This window comes from Meles meles, chromosome 19 (assembly GCF_922984935.1).
Source record: "Meles meles chromosome 19, mMelMel3.1 paternal haplotype, whole genome shotgun sequence".
In the NCBI taxonomy this organism is placed as follows: Eukaryota; Metazoa; Chordata; class Mammalia; order Carnivora; family Mustelidae; genus Meles; species Meles meles.
In genome coordinates, this window is record NC_060084.1 from 13,974,770 (window position 1) to 13,986,742 (window position 11,973).

At 48.3% G+C, this 11,973-nt stretch overlaps 1 protein-coding gene across 1 annotated transcript; it reads left to right on the forward strand.

Annotated features, from left to right (window-relative positions):
• Positions 1-9,643, forward strand: DHODH (dihydroorotate dehydrogenase (quinone)). Its single transcript, XM_045986909.1, has 9 exons — positions 1-38; positions 2,128-2,340; positions 2,468-2,667; positions 4,586-4,668; positions 6,627-6,814; positions 7,421-7,534; positions 7,969-8,122; positions 8,296-8,455; positions 9,164-9,643. Exons 1-9 carry the CDS (start codon positions 18-20, stop codon positions 9,216-9,218), a joined length of 1,188 nt encoding a protein of 395 aa, XP_045842865.1. The 5' UTR covers positions 1-17; the 3' UTR covers positions 9,219-9,643.
• The last annotated feature ends 2,330 nt before the right edge of the window (positions 9,644-11,973 follow it).

An 11,973-nucleotide genomic window follows, 5' to 3' on the forward strand; every position in this document is an offset into this window, starting at 1 on the left:
CCAGAGGCGGAAGGAGCATGGCGTGGAGGCAGCTCAAAGTGAGTTGAGAAAGTGGGCTGTGCAGCAACGAGTAGTGCGGGCGAGGTGTGGGGCAAGAGGAGAATAGAGGGCTAATGTGAGTGAGGTGTGGACGGGTTTCGGCTCCGAGATCGTGGGCCCCCGAGTACGTCTGTGCGTGTGTGGAGGCACCTGCAAGTGACAGTGCGTGTGCATTAACACGCGTAACGGCACGTTCCAGTCTGGGTAGATGCAGGTCTTTGCCAACGCACGTGGGCCAGACTTTTACTGACCCTGACACACGGGCGTGTAGTGAACACATGACCGCCTAACACCGTGCGCAGGATCCAACGTGCAACGGCCCCAACCCTTCTAGATGAAATTTTAGGGCGGGGGCTTGTGATCCGCGTCCAGATACTTGCTGATTGACATTAAGGGGAATTCCTACAATCCGCTGGAGATTAGAAGCAAGACAATAAATACTTGATCTATATTAACAGCTGGGACTGATCCTCAAGGGCAGATCTGACCACATCACTAACTTGTGTAGGGAGCAAAACTCAAATCTTTATTCTGGCCAGGGTCCCTGCTTATCTCCCCAGCTTCTTTTTAAGTCGTCTTTTCCTTATTCCTTGGTTTCCAACAAGCCCTTCTCCTTCCCCTCTTCCTTGGATGCATCTCATTACCTTCTGCCACTGAGAGCACCTTTACACTTTTTCCTGAGCCCCACTGCGTCCTAGTTAACTCCTATTTATCCTTTGGATGTCAGCTTTTAGTCGCTTCCCCAAGCAAGCCTTCCTCCACCTCTAGGTTCTATTATTAACCTATACGTTTTTTTCTTCATAGCAGTCTTCACGGTTACATATTTGCGTGATCACTGACCAATGACTGTCTCCTCCTGAGATTGTCCTCCTTGACAGGAGCACTCCTTGGAGTGCTCTGTAACTGTTGGGCAGATGATTGACTGAATGAATGAATGACTTATCACCTGGCAGTGATAACCAGAGAAAAAGCATTATGAAGCACGTTTTGAACAGGATTGTGATTCTTGACTCATTAAGACCTGATGCTCCTTTTAAAAAAATATTTTGTAACTGCTTTTATTATCCTCAAGTAGAATTTATATATAATGTGGTCTGTCTGTATTATTTTAAAAGTTCAACTAATGTCCTAACTGGAATATAAAAGAGAAATTGAAGGAGTTTATAATAAACCATGCATTTCAACATGTAAATGTTATGGCATGACTCAGTTAGATATAGTCAGATGTTTAAATCTCTAGAAATTCTAGTGCCTCAGGGATAGCTGGGTGGCTCAGTCGATTAAGCATCTGCTTTCAGATCAGGTCATGATCCCAGCGACCTAGGATCAAACCCCACATTGGGGCTGGTCAGTGGTGAGCCTGCTGCTTCTCCCTCTGTCTGCTTCTTCCTCAGCCTCACACTCCCCCTGCTTGTGCTCAGACTCTCTCTCTCTCTGAGAAATAAATAAAATCTTTTTTAAAATTCTAAAAAAAAAAATTCTGAGGTATGTTTTATTGTCAAACACCCAAGCAACGCACTATACCATTCCTGAGATCTCTGAAATGGGGAACAATCCTTGGTAATGTTCTGTGCAAAACAGTGTAGTTGTCCCTCAGTAATTGAGGGAACTGCATTCCTGGAAAAATCTGTGCAGGAGATAGTTTGTGTTTATGTGGTGGACTGTAGGCTCAGATAATATGAATAGATATTTTTTACATACTGAGTGTCAGTAAGTTGTTCAAAAGTCATACAGGACAGGGACGATTCATCTATCTGATAGCCTACAACAATGCAGGATGTCTGCCTTTACAGAGTCCTCCAAAATGCCTACCACAGGTCCCCTAGGAGGCGATACTGCCTCTCTTGAAACCTCTGGCTTGGAGTCCTTCAGGGCACGTGAGTGTCAGAAGTGTGGATACAGCCACTGAAAGTTGAGGTCAGTGTGGGAGCAGGACTAGAAATGAAGGAGACCAGTGTTAGCAGAAGGCTGGGGATGTTGCTTCATGTGACATGTCTTTATGTCCTGTGTGTATGGGTGTAACGGACACAGAGAATTTACTGCAGTCTGGCCTTGTGGGACTCTAAATGGGCCTTTTTTCTCCCCCAGAAGCGGGCCCAGGATGCTGTGGTCATCCTGGGGGGTGGAGGACTTCTCTTCACTTCCTACCTGACAGCCATGGGGGATGAACATTTCTATGCTGAACACCTGATGCCGGCAATGCAGAGGCTGCTGGACCCCGAGTCAGCCCACAGGTTGGCCATTCGCATCACCTCCCTGGGGCTCCTTCCTCGTGCCACGTTTCAAGACTCCGACATGCTGGTAGGTGCTCTCGGAACATCTGATTAACAAGCTCTGTAGGTAATTCTGACCTAGATGGGCTGTGGCCTGCCCTTGGAGAAACACCAGGATAGCCCGCGTATATCTGGCTTTGTTTCCTTCTTCCTAGGAAGTGAGAGTCCTGGGCCATAAGTTCCGAAATCCAGTTGGAATCGCAGCAGGATTTGATAAGCACGGGGAAGCTGTGGACGGACTTTACAAGATGGGCTTTGGCTTTGTTGAGATAGGTAGTGTGACTCCGAAACCCCAGGAAGGAAACCCGAGACCCAGGGTCTTCCGCCTCCCTGAGGACCAAGCCATCATTAACAGGTAGGTGAACAGCTCAACGGGGAGGCCTCCTTCCCAGCAGGGCATTCCTCGATGTAAGATCTGCTGGTTTTTTTCTGTCCTACAATGTGGACATTTTTCTATTTAGAACGTTCAGGAGCTGTGTTGAGCATCTCCTGTGTGCAGGCAGAGAAACAGGTTTTGGTATTCTACTTTAACACACATACACCCTGCAGCTCAGAGAGCTACATGACTTTCCTATAATCAGGAGATCATAAGCGGGAGAACTTGAGTACAGATTTAGACTTAACTGACTTTAGAGTTTGTGCCTTTTCCTCGTCGTTAGTCCAGGGCCCTTGCCCAGCACTGTCCAGTAGAAATAGAATGTGAGGGGTGCCTGGGTGGCTCAGTGGATTAAGCCGCTGCCTTCGGCTCAGGTCATGATCTCAGGGTCCTGGGATCGAGCCCCGCATCGGGCTCTCTGCTCCGCAGGGAGCCTGCTTTCTCCTCTCTCTGTCTGCCTCTCTGCCTACTTGTGATCTCTCTCTGTCAAATAAATAAATAAAATCTTTAAAAAAAAAAAAAAAAAAGAAATAGAATGTGAGCTCTGCGTGTAACTTAACATATTCATGTGGCCACAGTAAAAGAGGAAAAAGAAATAGGTGAAATTAATTTTAATAATATATTCTATGTAATTACTGTTTATGGTTATTATCTTTAACTCTAAATCATGTATTCTAAATGTCATTTTAACATATAATCAAAATTAAAATGATTAATTAGCTGTTTACCTTCTTTCACTGGTACTAAGTGTTCAAAATCCAGGGTGTGTGTGACTTACAGTGTGCTCGGTTTGGGCTGGCCACATTTCAGGTGCTCAGTGGCGCATGTCGCCGGCAGTTCTTGCATTGGACCGTGTAGCCGTGGCCTTTAGTAAACTAGAAAATTTAATAGTCCACATGTACAGCTGCTTTTAGTAAGAAAGAGCCTTCTAGTGTAAAGCCCTTCTCTTTGTAAGCCCTGGGCAATATTCACTACAGCGAACCCAGAAAATGAAAAATCTGTACTTTTTGGTATCAGAGTTTTGAGAGCCTCCTTGGGAGAGTCTGATCAGCATCTTTGGGCCCGGTGATGGCCTTCTGGAAGACTGCCCTTGGGGAATTTTATTTGGCCGCACATCCTGTTTCATCAGGCTTGTTTCAGGGAAATTTTCCAACATTAGAAACGAAGTTATTGGCTTTCTGTTGCATTGCTGGCTGGGATCGGTATTTCCAGGCAAAGTAGATTTGTTTATGATTAGGCTGCCACAAAAAACTGCAGGCACCAGGACAATGGTACATCGCGGAATCCACAGGCGAGAAGTGGTTGAGGGAGGAGAGCCTGTGTGTTCAGCCTCCTCACTCTGGAAGGCACGGAGCGGGTGCCCGGTTAATACCTGCCGCATGAATGGAGTAATTTATTCATTAAGTCCACAGAAACAGGTGCTGCTGTATCTGTTCAGTGTTTTTGGCTGCAAGTACCAAAGCGGCTTAACCAATAGGTGCTGGTTATTATTTCTTCTCTGGGAGGGCATTAGTGGAGTGCAGGCAGGAGGTGGAAGACGGGGTGGTCAGAGAGGCCCCTCTTGGTGGGAGGAGCAGTGAGTCAGGAGTGGGGGCCAGACCCAGACAGGTCTGGGGCAGCTGGGTGGTGTGTCTGGGCTGTTGCCGGTGCTAGGTACTAGAGCGGCTTGTTTATAAATTTAAACCTTTCCCTCTGTGTTTGATGGTGTTCTGGCAAGTTCTCTAGGAGTTCCAGAGATTAGACTTTGGAAGTCTAGGAACTGACTCTGATTTTTTTTTTCCTGTTTCTAAAAATCAGAAGTATAGTGGAAATGGCCTTGAAGCCATCTCGCCAAAGTCTCTGCCTTCTGGCTGAGGGCTCTAACCTTGTCCCCTCCCTACCCACTTCTGTTCTCCAGATACGGATTTAACAGTCATGGACTGTCGGTGGTGGAACACAGGTTGCGGGCCAGACAGGAGAAACAGGCCAGGCTCACAGGAGGTAAAGTAGGGGTGCTCTAGAGGGACTTTCTTCATTTGTTGGAAGGAAACCTGTGGGAGAAATGTCAGAAACAATCCTAGTGAAATAACATGACTGAGCAATAGGAAAAAAACCACTATGGAACTAGGGAATTTTCCTGACTTTATCACAGCTGCCAAGATTTTAACTGAATTTACAATTTAGCAAAGACTCAGTTTCTGCTTCGTTATATAACCTGGGTTATATCATAACTGGGGCAGCTTGGAAATGAGCAAAGCAAAGCAGCTCCTCTGTGATCACATGACTGGTTAAGACATGAGCAGGCCTTGAGCACCATATTCCTCCGTCTTGCTTTATGGTCCCTTTGTGTGTATGTAAATAATGCATGTTAATTAGAGAAGCATTAGTAAATACAGAGAAGCATAAAGAAGGCCATTAAAATTACTCATACTCCTTCCTATTTGGGGAGAGCTGATCCTGGCATTTGGGAAACTATCCTTATGACTTGTTCAGAAACCCCTGTTCAGGGATGCGTCCATATGTTCTCCAGGGACTCTGCTTTGCTGTCCCTCAGGATGCATGTAAGTGTGTGTAGCCCTATTTTGTCCTCACCATACCTTCCCAGTCGTCCTCTGGGATTGTGTGGGGCTGTGGCCATTTTCCTCACTGGGTCCCTGTGGACCTCTTTTCAGGAGTTTAGTCTCATGTGTTCTCTGTTCTCTAAGGAACAGAAATTGCAAAAGCCGCGGTGCCCTTTTAGGATGGAGTAATTCAGGAATTTCTAACTTCAAAGTCTTAGCCCTTTGGGTAGCTAACTGCTGACCGAGGATCCATTAGCTGCATGAAAGGGATGCTTTCCTAAAAGCCGGCTTACCTGCTCAGGGAAGAATCAGCTTATAAATGGCTTGGCTTGGTGGAGGCTGGACTTGGGAAGTCTGGAGGCCTTGTGGAGCTTTTGTCTAACTGGACGCTAACCCCCTCCTCACCTTCCTTCCCCCATGGTATATTTACTTTAAAGCTGGTGATTAAAAGGGTGACAAGTTTAGGGTATGAGAAGGTGGGATGCTGCTGTTTGATCCCACCAACCTGACACACATTTTGGGGGCTCACTTGCAGTTCTAGGTCTTTTCCCCATCACCAGCTGGAAGAAGCAGTGAGCACCCCTGAAGTATCCGTGACCTTTGCGGATAGGGTGGTCTCTTAGAAGTACAGACAACCTCTTGCTTTGATGGATAGCAGGTTTCTGAAATGTTTTTCTTAAAGTCCAAAATGCAGTTCGAGAATCCCATGGGTTTTTAAGTTGGTTGGCTTAGTACTTACTGTGCAAATTGAGACATTTTGGAGAGCGAAGGGTGCAGCCATTAATAATTATGCCCAGCCATAGGAGCATCCTGGAGCCCTGGCATGAGCGCTCACCCTAGTTATGAGGGGGAATCCCTTCTCAGAGAGCTGAAATTCTAAGTTATTAAAGAGTTATACCTCTATATTTTAGGCATGATTAGTAGAAAACATTTTCCAGTATTGTAGACATATTCTTGAATTTTGCTTTTTCTTCACCACTGCCCATCCGGTCACGTGCCAGCAGACAGCCCTTGAGCGTAAACATTTGCCCCTTCTGACATGCTTGTGGATTTCCGACTGTCCGTGTGACATTTATGAGCTCTAGCTTTTTATCACTAGTGTTTGCACTCTGAATTGCTCCATTTTCCATTAAAATTTAAAAAAAGAAAAAGGGCGCAATGCAGTAAAGCAAGCTAGTGGTTGCCCTGATACTGCTGCGCCAAGGCGGTGAGCTCCTCTGGACCAGCCGGCCGCAGCACCGGCAGGTGTCGTGGTGTTTGCCCACCGGTTCGGGAAGGTCCCGTGCAGAGGTCAAGACCTACAGGGCTGTTCGCTGGCCGGCGGTGTAATTGACGTCGTGAGCTTGTTACACGGGAAATGGCATTTGGGGACAAAGTCTTGACGAGCGATCTTCACAGAGGGGCTGCCCCTGGGAATAAACCTGGGGAAGAATAAAACCTCGGTGGACGCAGCTGCGGACTACGCGGAGGGGGTTCGTGTCCTGGGCCCCTTGGCTGACTACCTGGTAGTGAACGTGTCCAGTCCCAACACCGCTGGGCTGCGGAGCCTTCAAGGAAAGGCGGAGCTGCGCCACCTGCTGACCAAGGTAGGCAATTACATGTCCGGGCTAGGATCCTCCGCCTTTCCGGCCCACTCCTTTCCCGTTCTTTCTCCAGAGGGAAGCTTCAGCATCACTGCTGAGGAGCGGGCCCTTAGCACCTGGACAGATAGGGCCCCCTCCTATCCTTGTAATCCCCTCTGGTAACCCTGATTACGTTTAACAGTGATTAATGACTCAATCACCTGTCCCTGCTGTTACACTGTAAGGTCTGAGAGAACAGGGGCCTGGGTCTCTCTGTCCCTAGCAATGAGCACAATGAATGAATGAATTGGATCACTCTTTCTCAAATAGTACGTGTGACAGTAACTCCTTGTTAGGAATTACTAACTTTTTAGAAAAAAAGTCTAAATAAATCTTAATAGATTAGCTAATGCCAGTGACAACACTAGGGATTTAATCTTGGGGATCCCTTGGTTCAAGAGAATCAGATTCATCTTCATGGGGTCCTTGGCATAACTGAGAGCTTTACTTCCGGAAAGGGAGATGTTGCTCGTGCTTCCACGTGAGAATGAGCTGATGTGCGGCTGCAGTCCTGTGCACTAGGGGCTGCGGCCTCAGGGGACCCCGTCTCTGGCCCACATGTTGCTCTAGGTGCTGCAGGAGAGGGACGCTCTGCAGGGAGTGCGCAAGCCAGCCGTGCTGGTGAAGATCGCACCTGACCTCACAGCCCAGGACAAGGAGGACATCGCCAGTGTGGTCAGAGAGGTGCGAGTAGGGCTGGGCCCTGGGACACCCCTCACTGCCTGCGGGTTGGGGGCATCTGGCCAGCTGGGCTAGTGTGTAGCTTCCTTTCTGTGATGGTGAGAGCTGGTTTGGTATGTGTCGTGATGTAACTCATCACGGACTACAAAGCGAATGTTTGGAGAAGTCCTTTCCCTGTACTTCTTCTCTCCCACATTCATCCAGCAAGGGGTCTGAGGCTAGCGCTTGCAGCCTGGGTCAGACTGGGGTATTCTGTCACTGTCTCCAGTGTGACCCCACGTCCCTGTGTCATGGGAGAGTGGTGGAAACACAGACTGAACCTGGAAATCCTGGGTTCACATTCTAGTCCACCACTTATTACCTAGGGGCCTTGGGCAGGACTAAAGTAAGTGGTTCTTACCGGCCGTGACTGGAAGGCTCTCTGTCTCTCACTGCAGCTGGGCATCGATGGACTCATTGTCACCAACACCACAGTGAGCCGCCCTGCCAGCCTCCAGGGTGCCCTGCGCTCTGAAATTGGAGGGCTGAGTGGGAAGCCCCTCCGGGACTTATCCACCCAAACCATCGGGGAGATGTATGTGCTCACCAAAGGCAAGAATTCGGTCCCCATGTCTTCACACTTGTGGGAGGTTCGCCAGGCTCTGGGGTTTGATCCGAATCAGGATCCCCTGAACTGCATTCAGCAGGGGCTGGAGGGCGGCAGGCACACTGAGGGTCTTGCGTTGCCCACGTGTCCTGACGCTGTTGCATGTGCTTCGATGCAGGCGGAGTCCCCATCATTGGGGTCGGCGGTGTCAGCAGCGGGCAGGACGCGCTGGAGAAGATCCGGGCGGGGGCCTCCCTGGTGCAGCTGTACACGGCGCTCACCTACTGCGGACCACCCGTGGTGGGCAGGGTCAAGCGGGAGCTGGAGGCCCTTTTGAAGTGAGTGGGGCCATGGGTGGCTTGAAATAGGAGAACTTAAATGTGGCATCAATTCCAAAGACTCAAATGAAGGAGATGCTATTCACTGTCTCTATTTATTCCTCATTCAAAAAGGATTCAGAAACACAGGGCAAGGAGGCGCCTGGGTGACTCAGTCGTTGGGTGTCTGCCTTCGGCTCGGGTCGTGGTCCTGGGGTCCTGGGATCAAGTCCTGTGTCGGGTTCCCTGCTTGGTGGGGAGTCTGCTTCTCCCTCTCCCACTCCCCTTGCTTGTGTTCCCTCTTTTGCTGTGTCTCTGTCAAATAAATAAATAAAATCTTAAAACATACACACACACACACACACACACACACACACAGGGAAAGATGACTGTGTTGCTTCTCTGACAAAGGACAAACAGGGCCAAGGAATTCAAGATTAACTTCCAAGACAGTGCTGTCTATGGGCCTGAGGAGTTTGGGCAGCTACCCTGTTCAGTAACATTGGCTTGAGGTCAGGGAGCTGTTAATACTTGACTTTGATTCCCTTTCCGGTGTGAAGACTTAGATGGAAATACCTCTAATTTCCTGGGTGAAGACCACAGAGGAGGCACAAGACATGCCTCTGGGGAGACAGAGGCAGGGGCAGTTATGGTGAATGTGGGCTTCCAGGGAGAGCAGGGGCTGTCCTTCATCATTTGCTGAAATTGCTTTGTTTTCTCTTTTTCTAGGGAACAGGGTTTTACCAGAATCACAGATGCCATTGGAGCAGATCATCGGAGGTGAGGACGTTGTCGGTGGCAAGCCTCATCTGGAATCTTCTCACTAAAGCAGGAGGGTCTTTGTGGCTGGATTGAGAGAGGAGAGCGACGTCCCCCAACCCACAGGAGCCCTTCCTCTGGCCCAACTTTTGTCAAAGCCAGTCATGAGTGTCACCAGAACCAGTGCACGGCTTTCTTTAATCACTTGTTGGACCATAACTGTGTTAATGATTCTTTGTAGACACAAATCCCATTAATATTGCAAGGACATTAAATATTTGAGGGGAAAAAAATCATGAAAAAATCCACGAAAAAAATCATGGAAAAAATAAAGCCATTTAAAACCCGATTTAAATCCCAGCCCTATCTGGAGGGCCCTGGGCTTTGCCCTGTTACTGTAGGTCCTCGTGGGCCTCTGCTGTCTGGGGTCTGCAGCCGGCTTCTGACGAGATTGACTCTCGTGCTCGCTTCGGCAGCACATATACTAAAATTGGAATGACGAGATTGACTCTCTTTCATTATATCTTAACTTTTATTTACTTAAAAGTTTTTCACTTTATTTTGAAAATACTTCAGACATAGACAAAGTTCCAAGAACCGGGCTTGTGGGTGGCCATCCTCTCTCTGTCTGCACATTGTCTTCCCTCTGTGAGTCTGGGTCCTCAGCTTTTCTTATAAGGACACGGATCATGTCAGAGTAGGCCCTGCTCCCACAGCCTCAATTTAATTTGATTCCCTCAGTAAACACAGAATCTCTGCAAATAAGGGCACACTCTGGAGGTCTAGGGGTTAGAGGATTTAATAGCAATTTGGGGGAAACTCAATTCAACCCATCACAGGAAAATGTGCTTGCTGTCCCCTTTATGATCTGTGACTTGGAGTGCCATTGGGCAGACAGGTTCTCAAGGTGCTTGAAGACTTTAGACAAGATGCTAAAGAGGTGTGTCATTAACTAAAGAGACTGAGCAGCAGCAGTCTTCTCAATACTGAAAAGCAAATGGCGGAGAGAAGCTGGAAACCTTGTCTGGGCAGTGCTGTTGGGGTCTGGTGCACTCTCACAGCTGGCAGGAAATTACCTTTGTTCCCATCACCTCAGTACGGATTTTACTCTAAATTCGATTTCTCAGAAGCTCCGCAAGAGGCCCAGGATGGTAATGGCGCCGATGGGTCCCGTTGCCTTGTCGTTGAATCGGTCTCAGCCGGGCCCTCCTGTGTCGGCTCACTCTTTGCCACGAAACCAGCAGCCTATCTCATGCTGTCCTTTTCAAAGACCTTTCTCTTTTTTAAAAAAATAGCCCCCAAATAAAAGTCATGGACCTCTTTTCCTCCTTAAGTAACTTTCCCAGAGGTAATCACAGGTAGCTTTTAAATCTTTCTAGATTTTTCTAGAAAGTTTTTTTTTTTATATACAAACACGTATGTTCATAGCTATCTTTTTTTTTTTAAAGATTTTATTTATTTGACACACAGAGAGAGATCACAAGTAGGCAGAGAGGCAGGCAGAGAGAGAGCGAGCGGAGGAAGCAGGCTTCCTGCTGAGCAGAGAGCCAGATGCGGGGCTCGATCCCAGGACCCTGAGATCATGACCTGAGCCGAAGGCAGCGGCTTAACCCACTGAGCCACCCAGGCGCCCCATAGCTATCGTTTTATCTCTCTGTGCACACATGTATAGAATAAATTTAGGAAAATAATACAAAGAACAGTTTTTTAATACTAAGTCCTATGAGAGTAAATTGCTGGTCTGACGCTCCATCACCCTGAATACTGTAGTGTGGCGTTCTTGCAAACAAGTACAACCGCTGCACAACTGCAAGCCAGCCATCAAAAATCAGGAGATGAGCACAGACACGTCACTTCATCTACGGGCTGTGTGGTAGGCAGCATTTCTAAAATGTCTCCCCCGCTTCCCAATGCCCTGTCCTCATCTCTGGAGCCTAGCAACGTGACTGTTAAGTTCTGTGGTTTAATGTTGGAGCCACCTTGAAGACAGATTATCCAGTGGGCCCCGTCTAATCACATGAGCCCCATGAAAAGCAAGTGTTTTCTCTGGGGGAAGAAGACATCAGAGAGATCGGAAGTATCAGAAGGCATCGAAGTGTTGCTGTTTTGAAGACAGGTGGGGGGGGCACGAGAAGGAAGGTGTTGGCCCCTGGCTGGTAACCAGCAAGGAAATGGATCTCAGACCTACAGCCACAAAGAGTTGGATTTTGCCAAACACTTGAGTGAGCTTAGAAGCTCATTCTTGCCAAACTGTCTGAGTAAGAACCCAACCTGTCCAACGCCTTGGGCCTGGCCTTGTGATACCCTGAGCATAGAACCCAGCAGATGGGGTGTCTGGGAGTTTTAGTTAAGCGCTGGACTCCTGATCTTAGCTCAGGTCATGATCTCGGGGTCCTGGGATTGACCCCTGCAGTGGGCTCCCTGCTCAGTGTGGAGTCTGCTTGAAGATTTCCTCCCCTCTGCCCCTCCTTCTGCTTGTGGGCTCTCTCTCTCTCTCTCTCCCTCAATAAATCTTAAAAAAAGAAAAAAGAACCCAGGTGAGCCTCAACTACTGATACAGAACTGTGAACTGGGGTGCCTGGGTGGCTTGGTCGGTTGAGCCTCCGACTCTTGGTTTCCACTCAGGTCATGATCTCAGGGTCCTGGGATCGAGCCTCTTGTTGGGCTCCCTGCACAGTAGGGAGCCTGCTTCTCCCTCTCCCTCTGCCCCTCCCCCTGCTTGTGCTCTGTCTCATTCTGTCTCAAGTAAATAAAATCTTAAAAAAGAAATCAAGATCTAC